The sequence below is a fragment of the Callorhinchus milii genome, unplaced genomic scaffold (assembly GCF_018977255.1).
Source record: "Callorhinchus milii isolate IMCB2004 unplaced genomic scaffold, IMCB_Cmil_1.0 Scaffold2, whole genome shotgun sequence".
NCBI classification, from domain to species: Eukaryota; Metazoa; Chordata; class Chondrichthyes; order Chimaeriformes; family Callorhinchidae; genus Callorhinchus; species Callorhinchus milii.
Genome location: NW_024704743.1, coordinates 67186779 through 67208133, shown reverse-complemented (window position 1 = coordinate 67208133; position 21355 = coordinate 67186779). Strand labels below are relative to the sequence as shown.

Here is a 21355-nt window from a genome sequence, read left to right as displayed (position 1 = left end):
ATGAGGCTGCTTTTCATATTAACAGTATCAGTTATTACAATCTGTGGCATTTTATCTGCAACTGCCATGTTCATAAATATACATAACCGGGACATTTTGTACTGTCAAAAATCATAAGCTTGTTTCCTTTTAACAGTTGGAGTGCTATAATGCAAAGTGCTCATTAAATCTGTTCAATAGATATTTTGTGACATCTGAATGCTTTGGTTCAGACAAATTTGAACAAGTGCAGTGCATAGAAAGTGCGTTAGTATGAACATTTTATTCATATTCTTTATTGATCTCACTACAGTTTACAGTAGTGCATTGATGCAGTTAGCAGAAGAGTCTTCCATCTGTTATATTTTGTTAGGGATCAGTTATATTGCAGACTTTGCATTGATTTAATTTGCTTTACTTGTTGACCGCCTTTTTCTACCTCCAGAACATTTGCTGCTTATGCCCTTTACTCATCCCCTCTGCTCCTGAAATCCTCATAAATGCCTGGGCTCTTCAGGGATAGAATCCTGCAATGTTCTCCTCCCCAGCCGCCCTAGCTTCGCCCTTCACAAGCTTTAACTCATCCAAAACTCTGCAGCTCTTCATGTCGTTCACAACACTCATTACTCCCACTGCTGCCAGTGTCTGCTTCAGAGCTCTTTTAAAAGCTCCCTCTTTACTGCCATGCTTTTGGTCAACAACCTGAATTCTCCCTTTGGTCTCCCTGCTTGGTGTTCTCTACTTGTCAAACACTGCAAGTTTGAAGCCATAGTATAATTTTAGTTTGTGCGAAATTGACTCAGAGACATCTGATCATTCCTGAACCCAATCCTGTGCTTGCCCAATGACAGTCACCCAATTTGTCAGCCAGCTCAGACTGTTTGTGTGCAGGATTTGCCAACAAATAGTCACTACACTTGGCATTTTGTGAAGCATTTTAAGAGATTTTGACATTATAACGCACTACAAAAATGCAAGTTATTTCTAACATGCTGTGGCTTGGAGGGTGCAATCTCATTTCGGGATTTACTCTTGCAAATTGACATTCCTTAAATCCCTCATGGAGATTACTGGCTTGACGTGAAGCAGTATTGTCACAAGGGCTAGCTAGCATATGGGTGTTTCACAGAGTATACCCTATCGTTCTGTAGGTTAATGTTTTTTTTTGTGTGATTTACACTGGTAAATTAACAGTACTCTGGCACCAAGAATGGATTACTGTGATCCAGCATGACAGAGCAATTTATTACAAGGACGTACAGATTAGGCACAGGAATAATTTAAATCTGCATCTTTAAATTTTAGTTACCCAATTTTTCATTCATGAACAGACAGAAAAAATACTAATAACAATGGAAACTGTATATGAATTGTAATGCAAGGGAGATAATTACAGTGTAAATATGATTTTACTGAAGTATTGTATTTTGTGGAAAACCTAACCAAGGCAGCCCGATCTGAACTAGATTTGAAATAAAAAAAAATTCATTTATTTCTGATATAAATGATCATGCAGTAGAGAAATTTACTGTGAAATATATAAAGAGCAAATGACCATTCATTTACCTGTGTTGCAATTTCTGAACTTGATGTACAAATTTGCACCTGGATTATAAATAGAAATTTGGCATCTTATTTATTTTGCAGCTGCTTGCATTGTTCTTCAAGTACCAAGTTATTGCAACTATTATTATTTTCATTGCCCAACATACAAGGACACAAGGGCTTCCCATTGCACAGACCCCACATCTATTTCCAATGTTATTTGGTTGAACGCACAACATTGCCTCCAATTTTCTGAAAGAAATCAGAAATTCATGTATCAATTGGTTTACCTAATTCCAGTTATATTACATTCAGTGGTGTGGATGAGCTATGTAAAATATGTAGAAATGAATTTGAGTGTGGGGCCAACTATATCATGAATATAAATCAGTATTTTCACTTTCTGCTTCTCCCCACCACCACCTATAAAGTGTTGATGTTGTCAGGAGGTGCTTGAATAACATGAAACAAATGGTAAACACTCAACTGAATAAAGAGAAAGAACAGCCTGATTTATTATGTTTTAATTCTACTTTGTCACTGTGAGTTACAAATCGACTGATTTTTTTATTGCAAGATAATTACTGTGCAAAGTGAAAAATGTGAAATCATTGCACTTGTATTCAAACACTCAGAGACAAGTTGTTGTACTCAAATTGTAACTACACCTACTTCTTACCTGAGCAAATGACTTTTGAGACCACGATAGTACATTTAAACAAAGAATCAACTATTGAGGCAACAGATCATTACTTGTATTTACTGCAATTTTGCTTTCATTTTCTAAGATGAAATGTTTTGTGTTTTGTAGAAACTGGAACGATTGACAAAGAAGTACAGAGGTACAACACACCAGGATTTGTCGGGTGTCTGTCAACAGTTCAATTCAACCATATTGCACCCCTGAAGGCTGCCTTGAAGCCCAGCATTTCTTCTCCAGTCAGTGTCCAAGGAGAATTTGTTGAGTCCAATTGTGGAGCATCCCCTTTAACTATTCCACCAATGTCAGCAGCAACAAATCCCTGGCATTTAGACTCAGGTATGGGGTAACCGTACATGCTTCACTTCTTGAGAAATCCTTTGCTTTCTTTCATCTTCTTAAAGCATAGCATCCCAGGTCGGGTTTGAGTAAAGGGGATTACAATTTTAAGAGGATTAACGTTCGGTTATTTCATACTTAGAAATTTTAATTAGAATGGTAAATTCTCTGGTAGTTTCACCAAAATCCTTTGTTGTTGTAGAGGAAGAGTTTTGATTGTGTGTGAGAGAAAAGTATCTGTCAATATTGTACCATGACTCAAATAAGTTTGCAAATGTTAAAACAAAACCAGATATCAAGCTAAAACTATGAAGTAGGCTAAAGGAATGCACCAGGAAAATGATGGTAGTTTTGAAAATGATCCTGGTAATTTTTGTGTGTTTCTTTATTACTTAGTCGTTCTTCATTGTTTGTTCACTAAAACACAAAATGTTTTTTTTTAAACTCCTTGCACTACTTTCTTGTTGTCCCAGCCAACATTTTCCTCTTTATTGGATTTTCAGTTTTCTACAGCAACAACATAATGAATGGTATGGCTGACCTTTCCTAATCAACTGGGGGTCTAACACAAGCTGTTAAGCTAACAATAGTAAACATTTCTTTGTTGAAGATTGGCAGCATTGATGACTATTTATATTACTGCCTGGCATTTTGAAGTGACCCAAATTTGATCACGCACTCAATACAACTGCAACAACATTTACAATATTCAGAGTACATCAGCAATTCATAGCTTGCTCAGTCACCAGCTTGACCTTCATAACTTGTGTTAAAATGGGCAACCCACCCGATTTACAAAAAAATAACTGCTTTGTATTTGGCAGCAGATTGCATTCATACCTACATCACCAAAAGAATTTGAAACCATGGTTCCCTCCTTCCTCATGCTGGTTGGAAAAAATGAAGCAATGAAAGGAGAGGGAGTAGAAGTCGGGAAAAAAACTCAGGGTGAAGGTGAACACTTAATAATTGACGTTAGACACTGATCATCTCTAATTTGCAAGACACTGATGCTACTATGTTGAGACATATTAATTGATTTTCTTATGAATAGGAAGCATGACGTTTACATTAATGTAGAGAGAAAAAAAATCAATATGTCTTCCAATTTGTTGACTTGCCACTTAAAATAGAACCATATCACAGAGATGATGAGCAATGGACATACAGTTAACACATTAATAAGCAACAAAGCTTGTTAAAAGTGTCTGTCTGGTGCATTGAAATATATTTGTGTCCATTACTGCATAATCAATGTTTTAGATGTAATCTTTGAATTTTCTAAAAGATGCAAACATTCAAAGGATGTTAATGGAATGTTTTAAAATGAAAACTCTTGCCATTTTACTTTCCGTCATTGTGAAACAAAGATATTTGTTCTTAAAGTCTTTGGGAGTAATTTGATAAAGCTAAAAATAGGGTCTGAGTAATTCTTTAACAGTATTGATCAAATCTCTTTAAATGAATATTGCAGGATAAGGCCATTCTAAAAATAATAACTGCTGTAAACTGTATTATTCAAGCTATGACAAGCCTATTTGTCAAAGATTTGGCTTACATATATGCATATATGGCTATATTTCTAAACCTCAGTGATAAGTCATGTAGACTGGTGAACCACGAACAATGCCGGGGATTACTAAAGACTTGTTTGGGTTTTTGCCATGGATACTTCCTCAGAGATCGTACAATGCCAGGAATACTCAATTATCTTCCTTCTCTTCTCCCTCATCATATATAATTAGCTGGACTATTCATTCCATGACTATCAAAGACTGATTGAACCCACCAAGATTCAAACCCAAATTAGTTTATAACCAACTGAGATACTTGCATTTTATCCTTTGATAATCACGTGAAAAAATAGATTTGTTGTAATTTTTTAATTCCCCATTTCAATTTCTCTTGAAGTTAGTGGTTTAGGCTGGATCATAGTTCATGAGCACATGAAGCCTTTCAAAATATCAACTAAGTGGTGATTCCTCATACGTGAACCAAGTCCTGTCAATGAGCCGGGCTGGGTAGTCTGTGATTACCAGTGCCCTGAAGCACTGTGGATGTGTCTAGCTCAGGAACCAGACCACAGAAGACTGACTTGATTCTGGCATTTCATTACTAAGCAGACGACTTTGAACTCAGCTCCATTCCACAGAGACTCGCTCTCCTCATGTACCCCCACCGAATACTTTGTGGTTCGGCACCAGAAGCCCTTCCATTCTTTGTACCGTTACTTAACTTGCATTTCTTAAGTATTTAAGCACAATCAAGTACTTAGCTTTTGAGCTAACTATCATTGCTGCCCAAATTGTTTTGATTTGTTCTGTGCGTCTCTTGCAAATGTCGTGCTGCTGTTGATAATTGGACACAGATTAGGTTAAGAAATGCAATGTACTTATAATGAATTTGATGGCGACATAATTGCCATTGAGAAGGAATTTTAGTAAAATGAATTGCACTGAATTCAATTGGATTTAGTTGGATTTCTTTTTAGCCACCAATTTATGAATCACAATGCTCACAACGTTGACTATTGAAATCTACCCATTCTGAACTGCATAGTCCTTTATTGATTGTTTCTTTCTGGGACCTGCTCTTGACAGTAATAGTGAATGAAAAATGACAGTAACCAACAATAAATTTTGATTATTGAAGTGCAACCAGATGCTGATTCATATGATGTAGAGGGTGGAGAGTAAACAATCAAACCTAATTCTTTAGGGAAACAGAATAATTATATATCTTTCTAACGTAAGTGGGAGAAAGTTTTCTTTTTTGTAGTAAGAGCAAAGCACATGAAGCTGCTGTTGTGTTTCAGGGGAATCCATTTCATTCTGACACATGTCGAGTGTCCAGTTACTCAGTCCACTTACAGATTATTTGAGCACTGCGGGAACATACGGGATCCTGCTACTATTGCCTAAAGATAACTGCTATCAGTTCCTTGACCACGATGACTAGAGGGTGACTCACAGGAGTGGCTTAGTCTTATTCATTTTTTTTTCTCCTTTCTTGTGTAAATTGTGCAGTATCCTCTTGTCATGTCTTTGAGCACAAGGGAGATTATGAATTTTCATATGCAAAGATCATAACTCTGGATCAGTGTTCCATTACTCCACACACAGCAGGTTGCAGCACAACCACATCTGCAGAGTATGTATCAGCACTTGCAGTTTGTGCCACAGGCCCCAGAGGCACTGCAGAGGAGAGTAATGAGGATGATCCTCAATGATGGATGAGCTATGAGGAACGATTAGATTAGCCAATGCTCTTTAACCTTGAAAAGTCAACCGTGCGAGTCCCGCAGTATAGTGGTTAGCGCACATATCACACAAGCGAGAGGACCCGGGGGTTCGATTGCCAGGAGGTATAAAGAAACCTTAGGCACGTTTCCTTACTCCACATGCCTCTGCTTACCTAGCAGTAAGTAGGCAGCCAGTTGTTAGTCGATTGGCAGATCGCTTTCCAGGGATAATAATCCCTTCAAAAATAACAATAATAACAGGTTCAAGGTTCGTAAAGGGCAATTTCGGAACAGTCACCACCTCGTTATTTACAAAGAGGACAATGGGTTATCGGAAAGGGTGGTTGAAGCCAGGACACTGGCTGTGTGAGCGGAAAAAAATCTTACCCCATTTCAATGTGTGCTCTCAAATCCACTCCTAAACTTAGCTCTCAAAGCCACTGCTGGCACCTTCCCCAGAAATACATTGTCTTTAAAACGGTGGCTGCTCGTACACAATAGAATTGCTATGATATATTTCCAAACAACAAAAGCTTTTGTGCTACTGCTGATGGCTATTGAGTTATTAATGAACTTCAGCAGGTTGATGAATGGTATGACTGGCTCCATTCATTTTTATGTCACTATCTCACATCCAGTCCTGAAAATACTTTCCAGGGTTTCCAGTTGTCCTAATACAAATGAGCCACATCTCACTTTTGTGAAGCTCTTAGTGGTGACAGTATGAAAAACTATTAATACTATTATTTCATTTCTTATATTGTGTCTGTCCACAAAAACAGTCCCTGCATTTGCAGTACAACCTGTGAAGCGCTTTGAGATGTCCTTCCAACATGAAAGGCACTATACTAAATGTAAAGATTATTATTATTATTATAGTCTCATTCAGCAGCATTCACCTTTCTTTGTTTGAAAATATTCTTATTGTCGGGAACAGTTTCAAGTATATATGTGCTTACGATCTAGGCTTTTAACATCTGATCTGAGAACTGGCACTTTTGAGAATGCAGTGCTCCTCCAGGATTGCTCTGGGGTGTCAGTCTAGACTGAGCTCCGAATCCTGACATGGCCCTTGAACCCACAACCTTGCTCCACTCAGAAGCGAGACTGCTGCTGACGTAATCAGACTGACACTTTGTACATTCCTGAATCTAAGCCACAACGTTCACTCATGTATCAGATAGTAGTCTGCTATTAGTTATTGGAAAAGATAGATAGAGAAACTGGAATTGATAATCTGGAAGGATAAAACCTAAAACCTACCTGAGTGTCTTGCAAACCTGTGCTGTGTGAGTAATGTGTAGCGTACCATTGTATTGATTCAAGAAATATTATAATATAATAATAATTGTTGAATTTGGTAAAGCACCTTATCAAGCCTTCCAGATGTTTCAAAGCATGACATAGGATTTACTGTAAAGTGTAGTGACTGTGTATTTTGAAGGTAAGCGTGACAGCCTATTTGCTCTCAGCAACGTCCCACAAACAGCCATGAAGTTACCGTATCTTGGGCATTGTTGGCTAGGACACCGGGATTATGCACATGGTCCATCATTATTAATTGTCATCTTGATGACAAGTGAATGTGTACATCAGGCTTTTTACTAGTCTTTTTATTGCTCATATCTAGTTTAATACAGTAACAATATTGCAGAACTTAAAGTAGATTAATTTTAATTCAAAGGATTCTGCACTAAATTACTTCTCATTTGTTGAGTAAACATGACTTTGCAAAGGCACACATTCAGCACAGCTTGATGTAAAAGCATTGTAACACAAATAAAAATAGACAATTAGACCTATTGTGTCTTTCAGTTGCAGTGTGTGTGGCATTATACGTACCAGCAATAAAGAATTTTTCTTATTACATTTTCTGAAAAGCAAGTTCTAATTATATTGCAATCAAATCAGTCGTTACAAGGAGAAAACGGAAAAAANCATTCTTAGCCATAAATGCTTTTAGTTACCTTGGCTCTTTATTAATAATAATAATCCTTGCATTTGATATAGCGCTTTTCACGTTTTCTAGACGTCTCAAAACGCTTCACAGAATATACTGTAAAGTGAATTGACTGTATATTTGTGGGCGAAACGCGGCAGCCAATTAATTCCACACAGTCCCACAAACAGTCGTGGATTGAAGTGACCAATTTATTATTGTTTTTTTTCTTGAAGGATTATTATCAGGCGTGTGGAGTAAGGAAACTTGTCCAAGGTTTCACCCTGCCGGGAATCTAACCCAGGTCTCTCGCTTGCGAGGCGAGTGCTCTAACCACTGAGCTACAAGATACTTATTCACAGTGTTCAATGTATCCATTTCCACAGCCATGTTTACTGAAGGATTTTGGATTAATTCAAAACAACCTGTTTCATGAGTGATAAGTGGTGCTGAATATTAGAGCACCGGTATCCACAGTCATGCTGTTTATGATCATAAAGAAGCAATGTCAAATCACATTGCCAGTGTGGAGTCCTGTAGCTTAGTGGTTAGAGCACTCACCTCGCAAGCAAGAGGACTTGGGTTCGATTCCTGGGCAGGGCAAAACAATTCCTTATTCACCACACCAAGCAGCAAGTAGGAACCTGGTTGTTAGTGGGTTGGCGGATTGCTTTTCTGGGGTAATAATCCCTTCAAAACAAAAATAATCCACATGCCTGTGGAAGTGGATACATTGAACACTGTGAATAGGTATCTTGTAGCTCTGTGGTTAGAGCACTCGCCTCGCAAGCGAGAGACCTGGGTTCGATTCCCGGCAGTGGGACACTGCTGTGCACATTTAGCTGCTGTGTTTCTTCCACCAGATATACAATGAATTCATTTTATAGTATATTCTGTGAAGATCTTTGAGACGTGTCGAAGACTTGATAAGGCACTGTATCAAATGCAAGGATTATTATTATATTATTTGCAGGACCAGTGGGAGAAATTTGGAACATTTGAGTAAATCTGCACCTAGGTGGAACTTCTCCTCCCAAAATTTTTATAAAATTATAATTTCTGGTGTTAAAGAATACACTTGATGATTTCCGTTGTAGAGTATTTCAGAATGTAAGAATAGAAATGCAATCTATAGACGTACATGTGCTGACCAAATTGTATTCCTGATCAATACTAAACCAATCGTGAATATTGGCTCCTGCCTACTCTTGTTAATTTTTGTATGGAAAGGATACTGAATTCTTTTGAGAGTAACCAGCCAATAAGTATATGCTTCGCTTTTACAATTCAGGTATCCCCTGTAAATAATCTTGTCAATTTCTGAAATGTGGCATTTAGCTATTGATCCTTTTTATCACCCGGCTTTTATAGAAGCTCAACCTGATTAACCAAAGAACAGTTATTAGATTTCTGACACTGAATTTATTTCTATTTTCAGCGGGTGCAGAGTTACCCTATAATGAAGAGAATGTTATCACAGATGGAGTCAATCGAAACTCTGCAATTATTGGTGGTAAGTGGTATTAGTCCCTCGCTTCCTCTCTCTCCACCATTAAATGACCCTTTGTTTCTGGTCAGCGTTTCTCCCTATCTTCCTCTGCTCCCCCCTGAGCCCAGCTCAGGCTCCCAGTCGACTCTGTGAAGCACTTTGAGACATCTTGCCAACATGAAAGGCGGTAAATAAATACAAAATTTGTTGTTGTTGTGTGGCAAAGTGCATGGCCTATGATCTATTGGATCAAACAACGTGCCAATTGTGAAACAAATTATAGATTAGATAACTCAAATATGCTTATGGAAGATGTTATTAGCTGCTGAGTGGAAACTACATCTGGTTTTTTTTCCAGTTTTGTCCAGATTTCTCAGCAATGAGGAAGATGTATAGGTTGGTGCAGCTAACCACAGTGTGGAGTAAAGAAAAGGCGACTTGGATCTGCCTCAGTACCTTAGAAGCATTTGACAGATATAGAAAGAATATTTTTACCAAATATAATCAATCTGAAATCTAATGATTCTGATCATACAAACTAATACAATACTGGAATGTGTTCCCTCAACTTTGGTTAACCAGCTGTCCCAGGGATTTACTTTGACTTAAATTGTGCCACAGATACAAGAGGTCAATACAGCTGCTGAATCTTTGCTAATTAATTTGAGAGGTATGATAGTTGCTCCCCAACAAATATGTTGTTAAAAAGAATTTTTTTCTTGATCTGCCAATGAGTTGCGAGGATCTTTGTTTTTATTTCCCTCAGTAAGAGGGATCAGACCGTGATTAAGGTTAACTTCCTCTCTTCAAGCAGCTGCTTCCTGGACTGTAGATCATGAACTTCAGAGACATGAAGCGAGGTTTTTATTTTCTATATTTTAGGTTCAAACGCAAAAGTCTCAAATTTCTTGCAAGAGACTCGAAATCACGAGTGGAATTGTGTCAGAGCGAGGTAGCTCAAGTGATGGAGAAATACTAGACACGTTCATTCATAGTGTACAAACCTGCCTCCAGAATGCTGTCAAAATCATTGATTCATTTTTTATTGGTCCTGTAAATTATTAAGGAGGCTAATCTCACTATCTTTACCACTTTACTATTAAAACATGTATTCAGCTTCCCAGTGATGAAAAAAAAGATTTAGTTCAGCTTTATTTAATTAGATAGGAAATTAAAGTAAAATTCCTCACTTCTCTTCAGTTATTGTCACATCTTATGGAAAAAAAAGCACTGCTGCTAACTGAGCATTGAAAGAGTGCCATCACCAGGCTGGAGCAGGAAGTGCATTTACAACAATGAGGCACAGAAAAATGAGCATTAAGTGAGAAGAGCAGTTGACTCTTTCTTCCACAGTCAAATAAAATCGATATACCATGAACTTGAACCCAGGAACTTTAAGTCATTCTCAAATCTCACCATGGTCTCTCACCACCCTACCTCTGACCTCCTTCAATACCTGGCCACTCCTTTTAATCGGTGATCACTGCTTTATGCCTTATCCACCCCCACCCCACTCAGAAGGCAGGCTTTCAGCCACTTTGCCCTTGCTTTCTGGAATTCCATTCCTCCGATTTGCTCTCCCCCTTCTCATTCAAGGGGCATCACAAAGCTAGCTCATTTTCTATGCTTTCCACTCCTCAGCTCCCACCCTCCAGCTCTGGTTCCCAGAGTCAAATGCTTTGAGACGTCATCCCGACGTGAAAGGTGCTATAGAAATGTAAATTGTGTTGCATCGTATTGTATCTGGTTGGCGAATGGAAAATAATAAGAATCGGTGTGCACAAACGCAAAAGGAACTAAATACATTGGATATTTGGGTGAAAAGATGCAGATTAATACAGAGATGTGAAGTTCTGAGAGTCAACTGAAGTCAGACTAGAGTAGAATAAATACTGAATATAAATATACTTGAATTATCAAAACAGTAAAGATACTTTCGAGTTTTGGTAGTTTGGATCACTAAAACCATCGGAACAGTGTTAAGAAAGTGAGCAGATAGTTTAGGGCAGTGGTGGCCAATGTTTATGGTCAACCAACCTAATTATGTGTTTTTTGATTGAATATTTCTTCATTATTAATGGCCACATCATAAATATCGCTACTCAATAGCTACTGGAAATAAAATATAAATTTAACACAGGCTTACCTAGACTAGTGCGAATGTTCGACAGGCCACTTCTTGACACCATAGGTTGGCCACCTTGGCTTAGGGATAACATCTCAGTTGAAAGAAGTGATTTTAAATAGTGTCTATCCATCCTTAGATCACATCTGGAGTCCTGTGTGTAGCTTTGATCTTCCTATTTCTAAAATTGATATTCAGTCATAAGAGGGATTGCAACGGGGGGTATAGAAAAGTAGATATTTTATCTGGACTATTTCCCTCCTTTAAAGTATCCTGTTTTCTGTCTCCCTTAGTATTAGTGTTTTTTCAGTTCAATAGATATTTTACAACTTGCTATAGTATGAGCAAAATGTATGGAGAAAACATGGTGCTCAGTACAGCTGTATTTTAACTGGACAATGAGTCTCATAATGCAGGTGCAGGTAATGAAATGTAGGAAAATATGGATGAGCTCCAAGCTGGTTGTACTGTGAGTTACACTTAGTTTTGAAGCGTTGGCGATAAGTCACCAAGAAGTAATGTGATCGATTCTGTGCTGTATTTGGACACAATTTATTTTGATTCACACAATGTCAATATCTATTAAACTAATATAAACAAGGCTCTTTCCCTGTGGGTTAGATGTTGAAGATACTGGCTAGTGCAAAACTGACCAAGAAAGTGCCAAAAATATCAGTAAAATCTCAGGTTTAATCTGAGGCCAATGCTAAATTCATTTATTTTATCTTGGGTAGTGGTAAGGGTTTTTACAAATGACTTAGCCTTGGGCTAGAGAGAAGGAAAATTGAGTCAGGGCAATTCAGAGAGAGGGGAAAATTCAGCCCAGATTCTGACTCCTGATCACTCTGAAGTGGTCTCTGCCGTACATACATGTATAGATGTTAAGGACAGGATCACGCTTGGTTTGAGTTTCCTGCTCCACCAACACACACACACTTACTCAATTGCATACAATAGCACATCCTGACATCCTCAATAATTAGGTTCACACATTTGTGTGAAGAACCAGAAGGTGGACAGTGCCTAGGGAAGCTTATACCACCAGAGTCTTCTGAACATTTGGTACTCAGCTGTAGGTGAAGACCGTTGGACCTGTTCAATACTAGGGATAGAAACATGCATTGTATTTTACTCGTGAGTCGTTTCCTCTACAGCACTTTAATTGGGGTTTGAAACATTAGCAAATTCATGCCATGTGCAGACCACCACCAACAACAAAATTACATTTGTATAGCGGCTTTCACATTGGGAGGACGTCCAAGGCCTGGGATCAACAACTTGCACTTATACAGTGCCCTTCACATGGGTAACGTCTCTGAGCGCTTAACAGCACTTGACACTGGGTTGGAAAGGAAGGGGAGGAGAACAAAGGCACGGTAAAGAAGAAAGCCCATCTTCAAAGTCACAAAGGTGCAAATTGAAGATGGTCAAAGAGGGGCAAGACAGAGGGATTGAGATTCGGGCCATAAGCCACCAATTCTGGAGTGCAGGGGACAAGGGATGTGCAAAAGACCTAAGACAACAGAGCAAAGACAGTGGGTAGAGGAGAGAAGCGCAAGCAGATCACAGGGAGAGTGACGTGCCAGGGTGTGAAGAGCCTTGAAAGTGACAGTTATGATTTGGAAATCGATCCATTCTGTAACCGGGAGCCAGTGGAGCCTTACAAGAAGTGAGGTAATGAGGATGCGAAGCCTGGTACAGGTGAGGACACAGGCGTCAGAGTCTTGAATCATTTGGGCCTTGTTAATAGAGGAGCTCAGGAGACTGGCAAGGAGTGCCGTGGGAGATCATCCAAGTATTGTTTAATGACCATTCGCTGCACAGCGAAATTGCAGCAGTCCTAACAAAAGACATGAATAACTTTCAGAGCAGAGTTCCTCTAGGTCAGTGTGATGTACATCTGATTATCAAAAGGATTTGCTATTTGCAAATCACAGTTATTGTTACCAACTGTTAGGATTTGCCTAGTTCAGGCCTCCCCAAATCATCTAAAAATAATAGCATAACAACAACAACAACAAGATTTCATTTACAGAGCGCCTTTCACGTTGGGAGGACGGGAGGGGGCTAGGCGGGGGGAAGAGAGTCGAGAGGGGAGCTGAAGGCACGGTCGAAGAGAAAGGTCTTGAGACCGGCCTTGAAGGAGGAAAGGGAGGAGGCGGTGAAGGCACTGGGGGATAGAGTTACAGAGCCTCGGGGCTGAGAGGCTGAAGGCCCGGCCAACGATGGTAGGGCGGTTAGCGCGGGGGATGTGGAGCAAACCGGAGCCAGAGGAACAGAGGGTACGGGCAGGTAAGTAAGGGGATAGTAGGTCGGAGAGGTAGGAGGGAGCAAGGCCGTGAATAGCCTTATAGGTGAGGATGAGGATCTTGAATTCGATCCTCTGGGGGATGGGGAGCCAGTGGAGGCGAGCGAGGGTGGGAGTGATGTGGTCGCGAAGCCTGGTGCGGGACAGTACACGAGCTGCAGAGTTCTGAATGACCTGCAGCTTGTGGAGGGAGGTGCCGGGAAGGCCGGCGAGGAGAGAGTTCCCATAGTCCAGCCTTGAGGTGATAAAGGTGTGGACCAGGGTTTCAGCAGCGTGAGGGGTGAGTTAGTGCCATAGTCTGACAATATTCCGGAGGTGATGGAAGGCGGTGCCAGTTATGGCGCGGATATGAGGAAGAAAGGACAGCTCAGGGTCGAACAGAACCCCGAGGTTCCTGACTGGCTTTGAGAGGTGGAGAGTGCAGCCTTGGATGCTGATGCTGTCAGCGCCTGAGGTGCGGAGGCGAAGAAGAAAGCCAATCAGGAGGGCCTCAGTTTTGCGCACGTTGAGCTGAAGAAAGTTGTCTCTCGTTCAGGACTCGATGTCGGACAGGCAGGCTGTCAGGACATCGGTGGTCATGGAGTTGAGGATAGAGGAGGAAAGGTAGAGTTGGGTGTCATCCGCATACATGTGGAAGTTAACCCCATGTCTGCGGACGATGTCACCAAGGGGGAGCATATAGAGGGTGAAGAGGAGGGGACCGAGGACAGAGCCCTGAGGGACACCGCACGAGACAGTGCGGGGGCTGGAGGAAAAGCCGTTAGTGGAAATAAAATGAAGATGGTGGGAGAGGTATGACCTAAATCACTCAAGGACAGGGCCTTGAGTGGGAGGACAAGCGGTGGAGGAGGATAGAGGTTGAGGTGGGAGGACAAGCGGTGGAGGAGGATAGAGTGGTCGACCGCATCGAATGCGGCCGATAGGACGAGGAGGCAGAGGGAGCCCTGGTCACAGATGGTCAGGATGTCATTGGTGACCTTGACCAGGGCGGTTTCTGTGCTATGGGCAGCACGGAAACCCGACTGAAGGGGTTCAAATAATGAATGGGTGGAGAGGAAAGAGCGCAGCTGGGAGACGACGACTCTTTCAAGGACCTTGGACCGGAAGGGAAGGTTGGAGATGGGCCGGTAGCTTGATAGCTGCGATGCATCAAGGGAGGCTTTTTTCAAAGTGGAAGTGATGGTGGCATTTTTTAAGGGAATAGGAACAGAGCCAGAGGAGAGGTTGATGATGTCTGTGAGAAGTGGGGCAAGGAGGTGGAGCTGAGAGATAAGGAGTGGAGTGGGGATGGGGTCAAGAGAGCAGGTGGTGGGTTTCAGGGACAGGATGAGTTTGGTGACAGAGGGTGGGGAAACGGGTTCGAAGGTGACCTCAAAGTACCTCAATCAGTTGTTCTGACTTGTGATGCAGATAAAAACCTTACCTTGTGTCTCACCACAGATAATAAAATGGTTCTAGGAGGTTGCATGGATTAATTTTCTTGTTTAATCTTCACAGACTTGCTTGCTTTTTCTCTCCATTAGGTGTTATTGCAGTTGTCATCTTCACCATCCTTTGCACACTAGTCTTCTTGATCCGTTATATGTTCCGCCACAAAGGGACCTACCATACCAACGAAGCCAAGGGTACCGAGTCTGCCGAGAACGCTGATGCAGCTATAATGAACACTGACCCCAACTTCACAGAAACTATCGACGAGAGTAAAAAGGAATGGTTCATCTAACAGGATTGTTGGGAGTTTATCCTCTGGTGTATTTTTTTGTTGCCGATTCAGGAAAGATCAGCACAAATGAACCCAAATGGAAAACATGCGGAAAAAAATAGGATTCAAATGAAAACAAAAGATAAGATATGATGGATTACCACCAGTTTTGAAAAGAATTTTCCCAAGTATGTCAGTACTAATCGTAATGCATTTACACTTCAGAAAAAAAAACAAGCTGATAGTATAGATTATTACACATATGCCAAATACCCATTGTAAATATGTTTTATGTAGAGCATACAAGTATAGAGTATACGTTTTTGTTGCTGAAGAAGCTTATGAAGTTATTGCATTTTACAATGAAAAATGGTAATTCATCATTGTTAAGAGTTTGTGCAAAGAATGATTTGGCATGCTGTGGTATATATAAAAATTGGTGAAAGTTTTTTTAATTACATTTCCATTCAAGCTGTTCACACATTTCTCTTTTTTTTAATTTTGTTGTAAAAAATATTTTTTTTTAAAAAGCACTATTCAACAGCCAGAGTTAAGTAAATCCGATCACTTAAACTGCTTGTTTGTGCCCAAGCTCTCATGTATATGTAGATACGTGTGACCATAGTGTATGTTGGAAGCCATACACTTGTCCTTTCCTCATTCACGAGACTTTGCTAAATTCTGCCCAGAGAAAATACTGAAGTGTACACAACAAATAATGTTAAGCTGTCATTTGTTAACAAGACTTCTGTTATTTACCTTATACCACTGTATATATTTTTTATTCTTATATTTTATAAATGTTCATTATCTTGTCCATTTCTAGCCTTTTATGGTAAAACCTTTTTGTGTGGTGACGGTAAACATTGTTTCAGCTATTAAGAAATTGCTGCGTAGGCAAGGAGACAGTCACTGCTACTAACTATTCCCGTGAGGCACAACAGGTTTTCTTGCATGCTTGCAGACCTGAGGATATTTACATTGTGAAAGCTCAGAGGTACCTGTATATGCCTTCAGAGAGATGGGATCTGATCCATTGTTTTCCTAATTAGGAAGCACACTCTTACACATGGTGTTTTCTGTTCAGGAACTTAGGATAGTTTATAAATTTTTAAATTTCCAAACTGTGTCATGCCTTATTTTAAGTATGTACTGTAGTTTGGTTTAAAAAAAAGGAAAAAAAGTACATTAAAAGAGCCTTGCTGTAAATTTGTGTGCCCTTGTTGCTTTTTGATGACACAAATGTAACCCTACAACTTGTACGACATACTTTTTCAGTTATATAAAACTTTACGTTCCGACTTAAATGAAGCCATTTTTGGTTTCTTTCCCATTTGGTTATATATAGCTGAGTTTGAGTGCTACTGATGGTGTATCTTGATTTTGAGCTTTAGGCTGGCACTCCAGTGCAGTACTGGGGGAACGCTGCTTTGTTGGATGAGATTTTAAACCACGGTCCCCATCTGCTTGTTCAGGTGGAAGTTAAAGATCCCTTGGAACTATTTGAAAAGAGAAGGGAGTTTCTCCCAGTGTTCTGGCCAGCAATTACCCCACATTAAATTGGTCATTCACTTCATGGCTGGTTGTGGGATATTGCACAAATTAGCTGCTGCATTCGCCTACAGAATACAGAATCACTACGCTCTACAGTATAATCCTTTGCAAGGCTTTGAGACATGAAACATCGTTGGACGAAATGCAATAGTTATTTATTAGCTTGTGGTGGCAATGATCAATTCTTGTTGTTACGCTTTTCCACAAAATAGTCAATTCAGTTTACAGTATATTCTGTGAAGCACTTTGAGACATCTCAGTGACGTGATAAGATTCGGGAATGATGAAGGTACTTCCATACAATTGATACATTCCATACATGTGGTGAAAACCTGGAGTATTGTGATGGGTAGGTACGTGGGTATGTGTTCTCAGTTGATCTCATTTGGACTTGTTATTGTACAACCTTACCCTTACCCTCAAATGGTTACACAAGGAAACTTTAATTCTGGTTACAAGCAGAAAATCACTGCAGGAATTTACACCCTTTTGTAATGGGATTACAGGACCCTTAGTATGGGATTTTCTTTCTCTCTCTCCCATCCCCCGCATATTGTTAAAGTAATGGGGTTGGGGGGGTGGTCTTTGTTAAGTATCATATTAATTCCTCAACCTAATCCTCTCCAAAGTAACTCAATGGGTAATCATATAGTTCTTGGCAAGAATGTCATAAATTGTAAAGATAAGGGAAGAATTATTTGAACATCTCACATAAAACCTAGAGTGGATGAAAGCAGTAGTAAGTCTTTAATTCAATCAACGTTACAGATCCTATAAACCACAAAGTTATCCTCGGGGAAAGAGGTAAGGAGTCTCATTGGAGCTGAACTGGCTCCAAGGTGACATGTTTGGCAACGGAATGTCAGAATTTAGTCAGCCCTCTGGCGGTCTTACAGTCTAGTTTCTGAGCCAGCGGGTCCACAGTACTCCAGGGCACTGCTGGTGACGGCACAGCTAGCCTGGCTCTTTAGGAGGACTCAGAGAATCAGAACAGACACTACAATCAGGAATCCCTCCCACTCAACACTTGTTAGCTCTGCAAGCCAGAGCTCTAACGGGTAGGGTGGTCCTAGGAAGACAAACAGTGGGAAGCTTGCCAGATAATGCTTCCAATGGCAAACTATGTTGTTTTAGCTGGTTAAGCACTGCAGTAGCCCCCATTCACACTATGAGGTCCCCAAGCCTTTGCTCTTGCAAACCTGCGCCTAATACTTTCTAGAATTAGGTACGCAGGGTGCATCATCGCTCCCCGGCGGAGAAAGATCAAATGAAAGAGTAAACAGCCCAGGAGCATGAAGAGGGAGCTGAGTGAGGTGGAACAGAGTAAAAATTCTGTTAAGGATTTTGGTGAGAGTGGGAATTTTTCAGCAAGAGAGATACCAGAGAGCAAGAGAGATACCAGAGAGAACTCTTTCAGCACAAAAGTGGGAAATCTATTTTGAGGTAGAAGCAACCTTATATGTAAGCAGGCAAACAAGTCAATTAGCAGTTAATATAGGCTAGGAGTTGGGGATTAAATAATCTGCTATGGGGAGAGTGGGGGAGAGGGATTGAATTGGATAGCTCTTTTCAAAGAGCCGACACAGTCCCAAATGGCCTCCTTCATAATTCTATGATTCTATAAAATTGGTCATTCACTTACAAAGAACAATGTAATTACCCATTGAGTTACTTTGGAGAAAAGTAACTCCAAAATAGTTCCTTGTCTAACTAGTTATATGGCACAGGTAGGGCAGGGGATCTGCAGCAAAGGGGACAAAGGTAACCCCACATTCTTTGTGGCTGTGGGTTTGATAAAGTCAGTCAAGAGCTTCATAAAGTTTCACATACTAACACAGACGGGTGATATGAAAATGTGTACTTTGTATTAACAAATCATTGGCCTCTTGCTTGATAATTGTCCAAGGCACTTCAAATCAATTGCTACACTAATTGAAAACAGAACTTGTTCAACTTGGCTAACATTTTAAATATTGTCCTTTCAATAATGCCGGGCTTCTGGTTCAACAGCACATTCTTTCTTATTCTTTGCTCCCCATGGGCTCCTCATTTTAATTAAAGCTCTTAAATCAGAACATTGCTCTGCGAGGAGTCGCAGTGTGCTTCCATCACTACGGCAACATACAGCACTGTTCCCACAAACACTTTGAAGTGCATCAGTATTTGAGGGAACTCAACAGCTGTAGACAAAGGTTACTCTGGGAATGGAGGAATTGAAGTGGAACAGATGCTGAATATTGTTGTTTGTGAAGTTCAGAAGCTATTTTCTTTAGAAGGACATTTGTTGTTAAGTTCTACAAGCTTTTACATGTTTTGTTGAGCATTACAAATTATGTAAATGAATAAATAATACTTACATTTGATGTGGTGCCTTTCATATCGGGAGGACGTCTCAAAGGATATGCTGTAGGGTGGAGGGATTAAGTACTTTTATAAATGAATACAGCTGTCAATGTGTACATAAACACGTTTCACAAATAGCCATGAAGTGAATGACCAATTCTATTTGGGGGACTGTTGACCAGGACGCAAAGAGAAACTCCCTTCTCTTTTTGAAATAGTCCCATTGGTTTTTTAATGTCCACCTGAACAGCCACACAGACCTCGAAGGACAGGACCTCCAATTGCAGCACACCCCCAGCACTGTATTGGAGTGTCAGCATAGATATACAAGTTCAATGTCCCGACATGGTGCTTGAACCCACAGCATTTTGACTCCTAGGCGAGAGTGTTAATAACTCAGCCAGGCTGACGCACAGTGACACGTACACATAAAGTGAGGGCATTACACAGTTAAATACTTCAGATATCTGATTGCCACAGCCAGAATCATTGATTGCTGAGGAGCTTAGGCAGAGCACAAAGGTTGTTACTGGGGCAATCTGGGAGCTGAGTTTGAGTGCTCATGTTTTTTGTGGGTGTTTAGGGCAAAGTGGAGTACTAGGGTATCTCTGTTCATCGGTTGGCCCCTGGATCCCTTCAGACATGAGAAGTTTGGGAAGCCTGGGGTGGGAGTCATAAGAAGAGAAAAGGCAGCCCCACCTGCCTTGTTTAGGAAGATGGGAACAGGAACATATCAACAAAGGAACAGGAGGAGACCATTCAGCCCATCAAGCCTGTCCCTCCACTTTACCAAGATCGTGTCCGATATGCAATTCAATTCCACCTCCCCGCCCTCTCTCCATATCCTCTGATATCCTTGCCTATCAAGCGTATATCTATTTGCCTTTTAGATTCTTCAATTGCCTGTACTTCCACTGCTCTCTGGGGGAGCGAATTCCACACTCCCACACCACCTGCTGCATGAAAATATGTTTCCTTATTGCACTTGTAAATAGTTTAGCCTCCAGTTTAAGATCTATGTTGGATCTGTGGATCTGATGAGGCCAGTCATTGTTTAGCCAAATTAGCCTTATGTGTTCAAATACTGTACTGCACAATAAGAACTAAGAAAGACATTTTTTTTTAAACTCTCAAAGGCCTTAAAGGTAATTATGTCAAGTGAAGTTGCTGTTTATCAGGCAAATGCTGCAGTCATTTGTTGCAGCAAGATCCCGCACATAATAAGGAGTGGATAGAATTAGATAGCTCTTTCAAAAAGCCGGCAGGGGCACGATGGGCCAAATAGGTTCCTTCTGTGCTGTATATTGCTATGATTTTATCATTCTATGAATGAGGGAACAGAGATAGTCTCTAACATCCACCTGAAATACAGGCAGACAAGATCCCAGATTATAATATACATTGGTAATAATAATCCTTACATTTGGTATTATAGTGCCTTTCAAATCAGGAGAAATCCCAAAGCGCTTCACAAGATTATACTGTAAAGTACAGTGACTGTACCTTGTGGGTGAGCATGGCATTCAACTTTGCGCACAGCAATGTCCCACAAATAGTCATGAAGTGAATGACCAATCTTATTTGGGGGCCTGTTGGCCAGGGTACCAGGAGAAACTTTATCTTTTTAAATAGTGCCAAGGGTTCTAACATTCAGTGGAACAACCAAGTAACGTTTAACATCTCATACAAAGGACAGTACCTCCAACAATGCAGCAAATCTCCACCACTACATTGGAGCTTCATCTTAGACTCTGTGAGGCCCACACCTGAACATAGGTCTTGAACCCACAACCTCCTACTCTTGGCCAAAAGTGCCTGGCTGACAGGGCTATGAGAAAATATTGAGCCATGCCAAGACTTTTTTTTAGGAAAAGACTGGAGAATGGTGTGATACAGGCGTTGAGGGCATTTTGCTCAGAAAAGTTAGAACAAAGAGAAACATGGAGAGAAATCACAGCAAAAAAAGAAAGATAAGTCAGAAAAATACTCAGATTAGAAGCAAAGAAGATAGAAACCAGTGAAAAAGTCAGAGCTGGTGAAAGTCTTTAGGTCTAAGTGGAAGACTGCATCCTGTATTCTCAGATGAGAATT

General features: G+C 40.4%; 1 protein-coding gene across 2 annotated transcripts in view; it reads left to right on the top strand.

The window, feature by feature from the left end:
- Positions 1-16598, top strand: part of LOC103187001 (contactin associated protein 2) — an 855622-nt gene extending 839024 nt beyond the window's left edge. For both annotated transcript variants that reach the window (XM_042331730.1, XM_042331729.1), the window contains 3 exons: positions 2336-2563; positions 9182-9256; positions 15189-16598. In XM_042331730.1, coding sequence (XP_042187664.1) covers positions 2336-2563; positions 9182-9256; positions 15189-15388 — 503 coding nt within the window. In that variant the 3' untranslated portion in view covers positions 15389-16598. The remainder of the gene's footprint in view (positions 1-2335; positions 2564-9181; positions 9257-15188) is intronic.
- The last annotated feature ends 4757 nt before the right edge of the window (positions 16599-21355 follow it).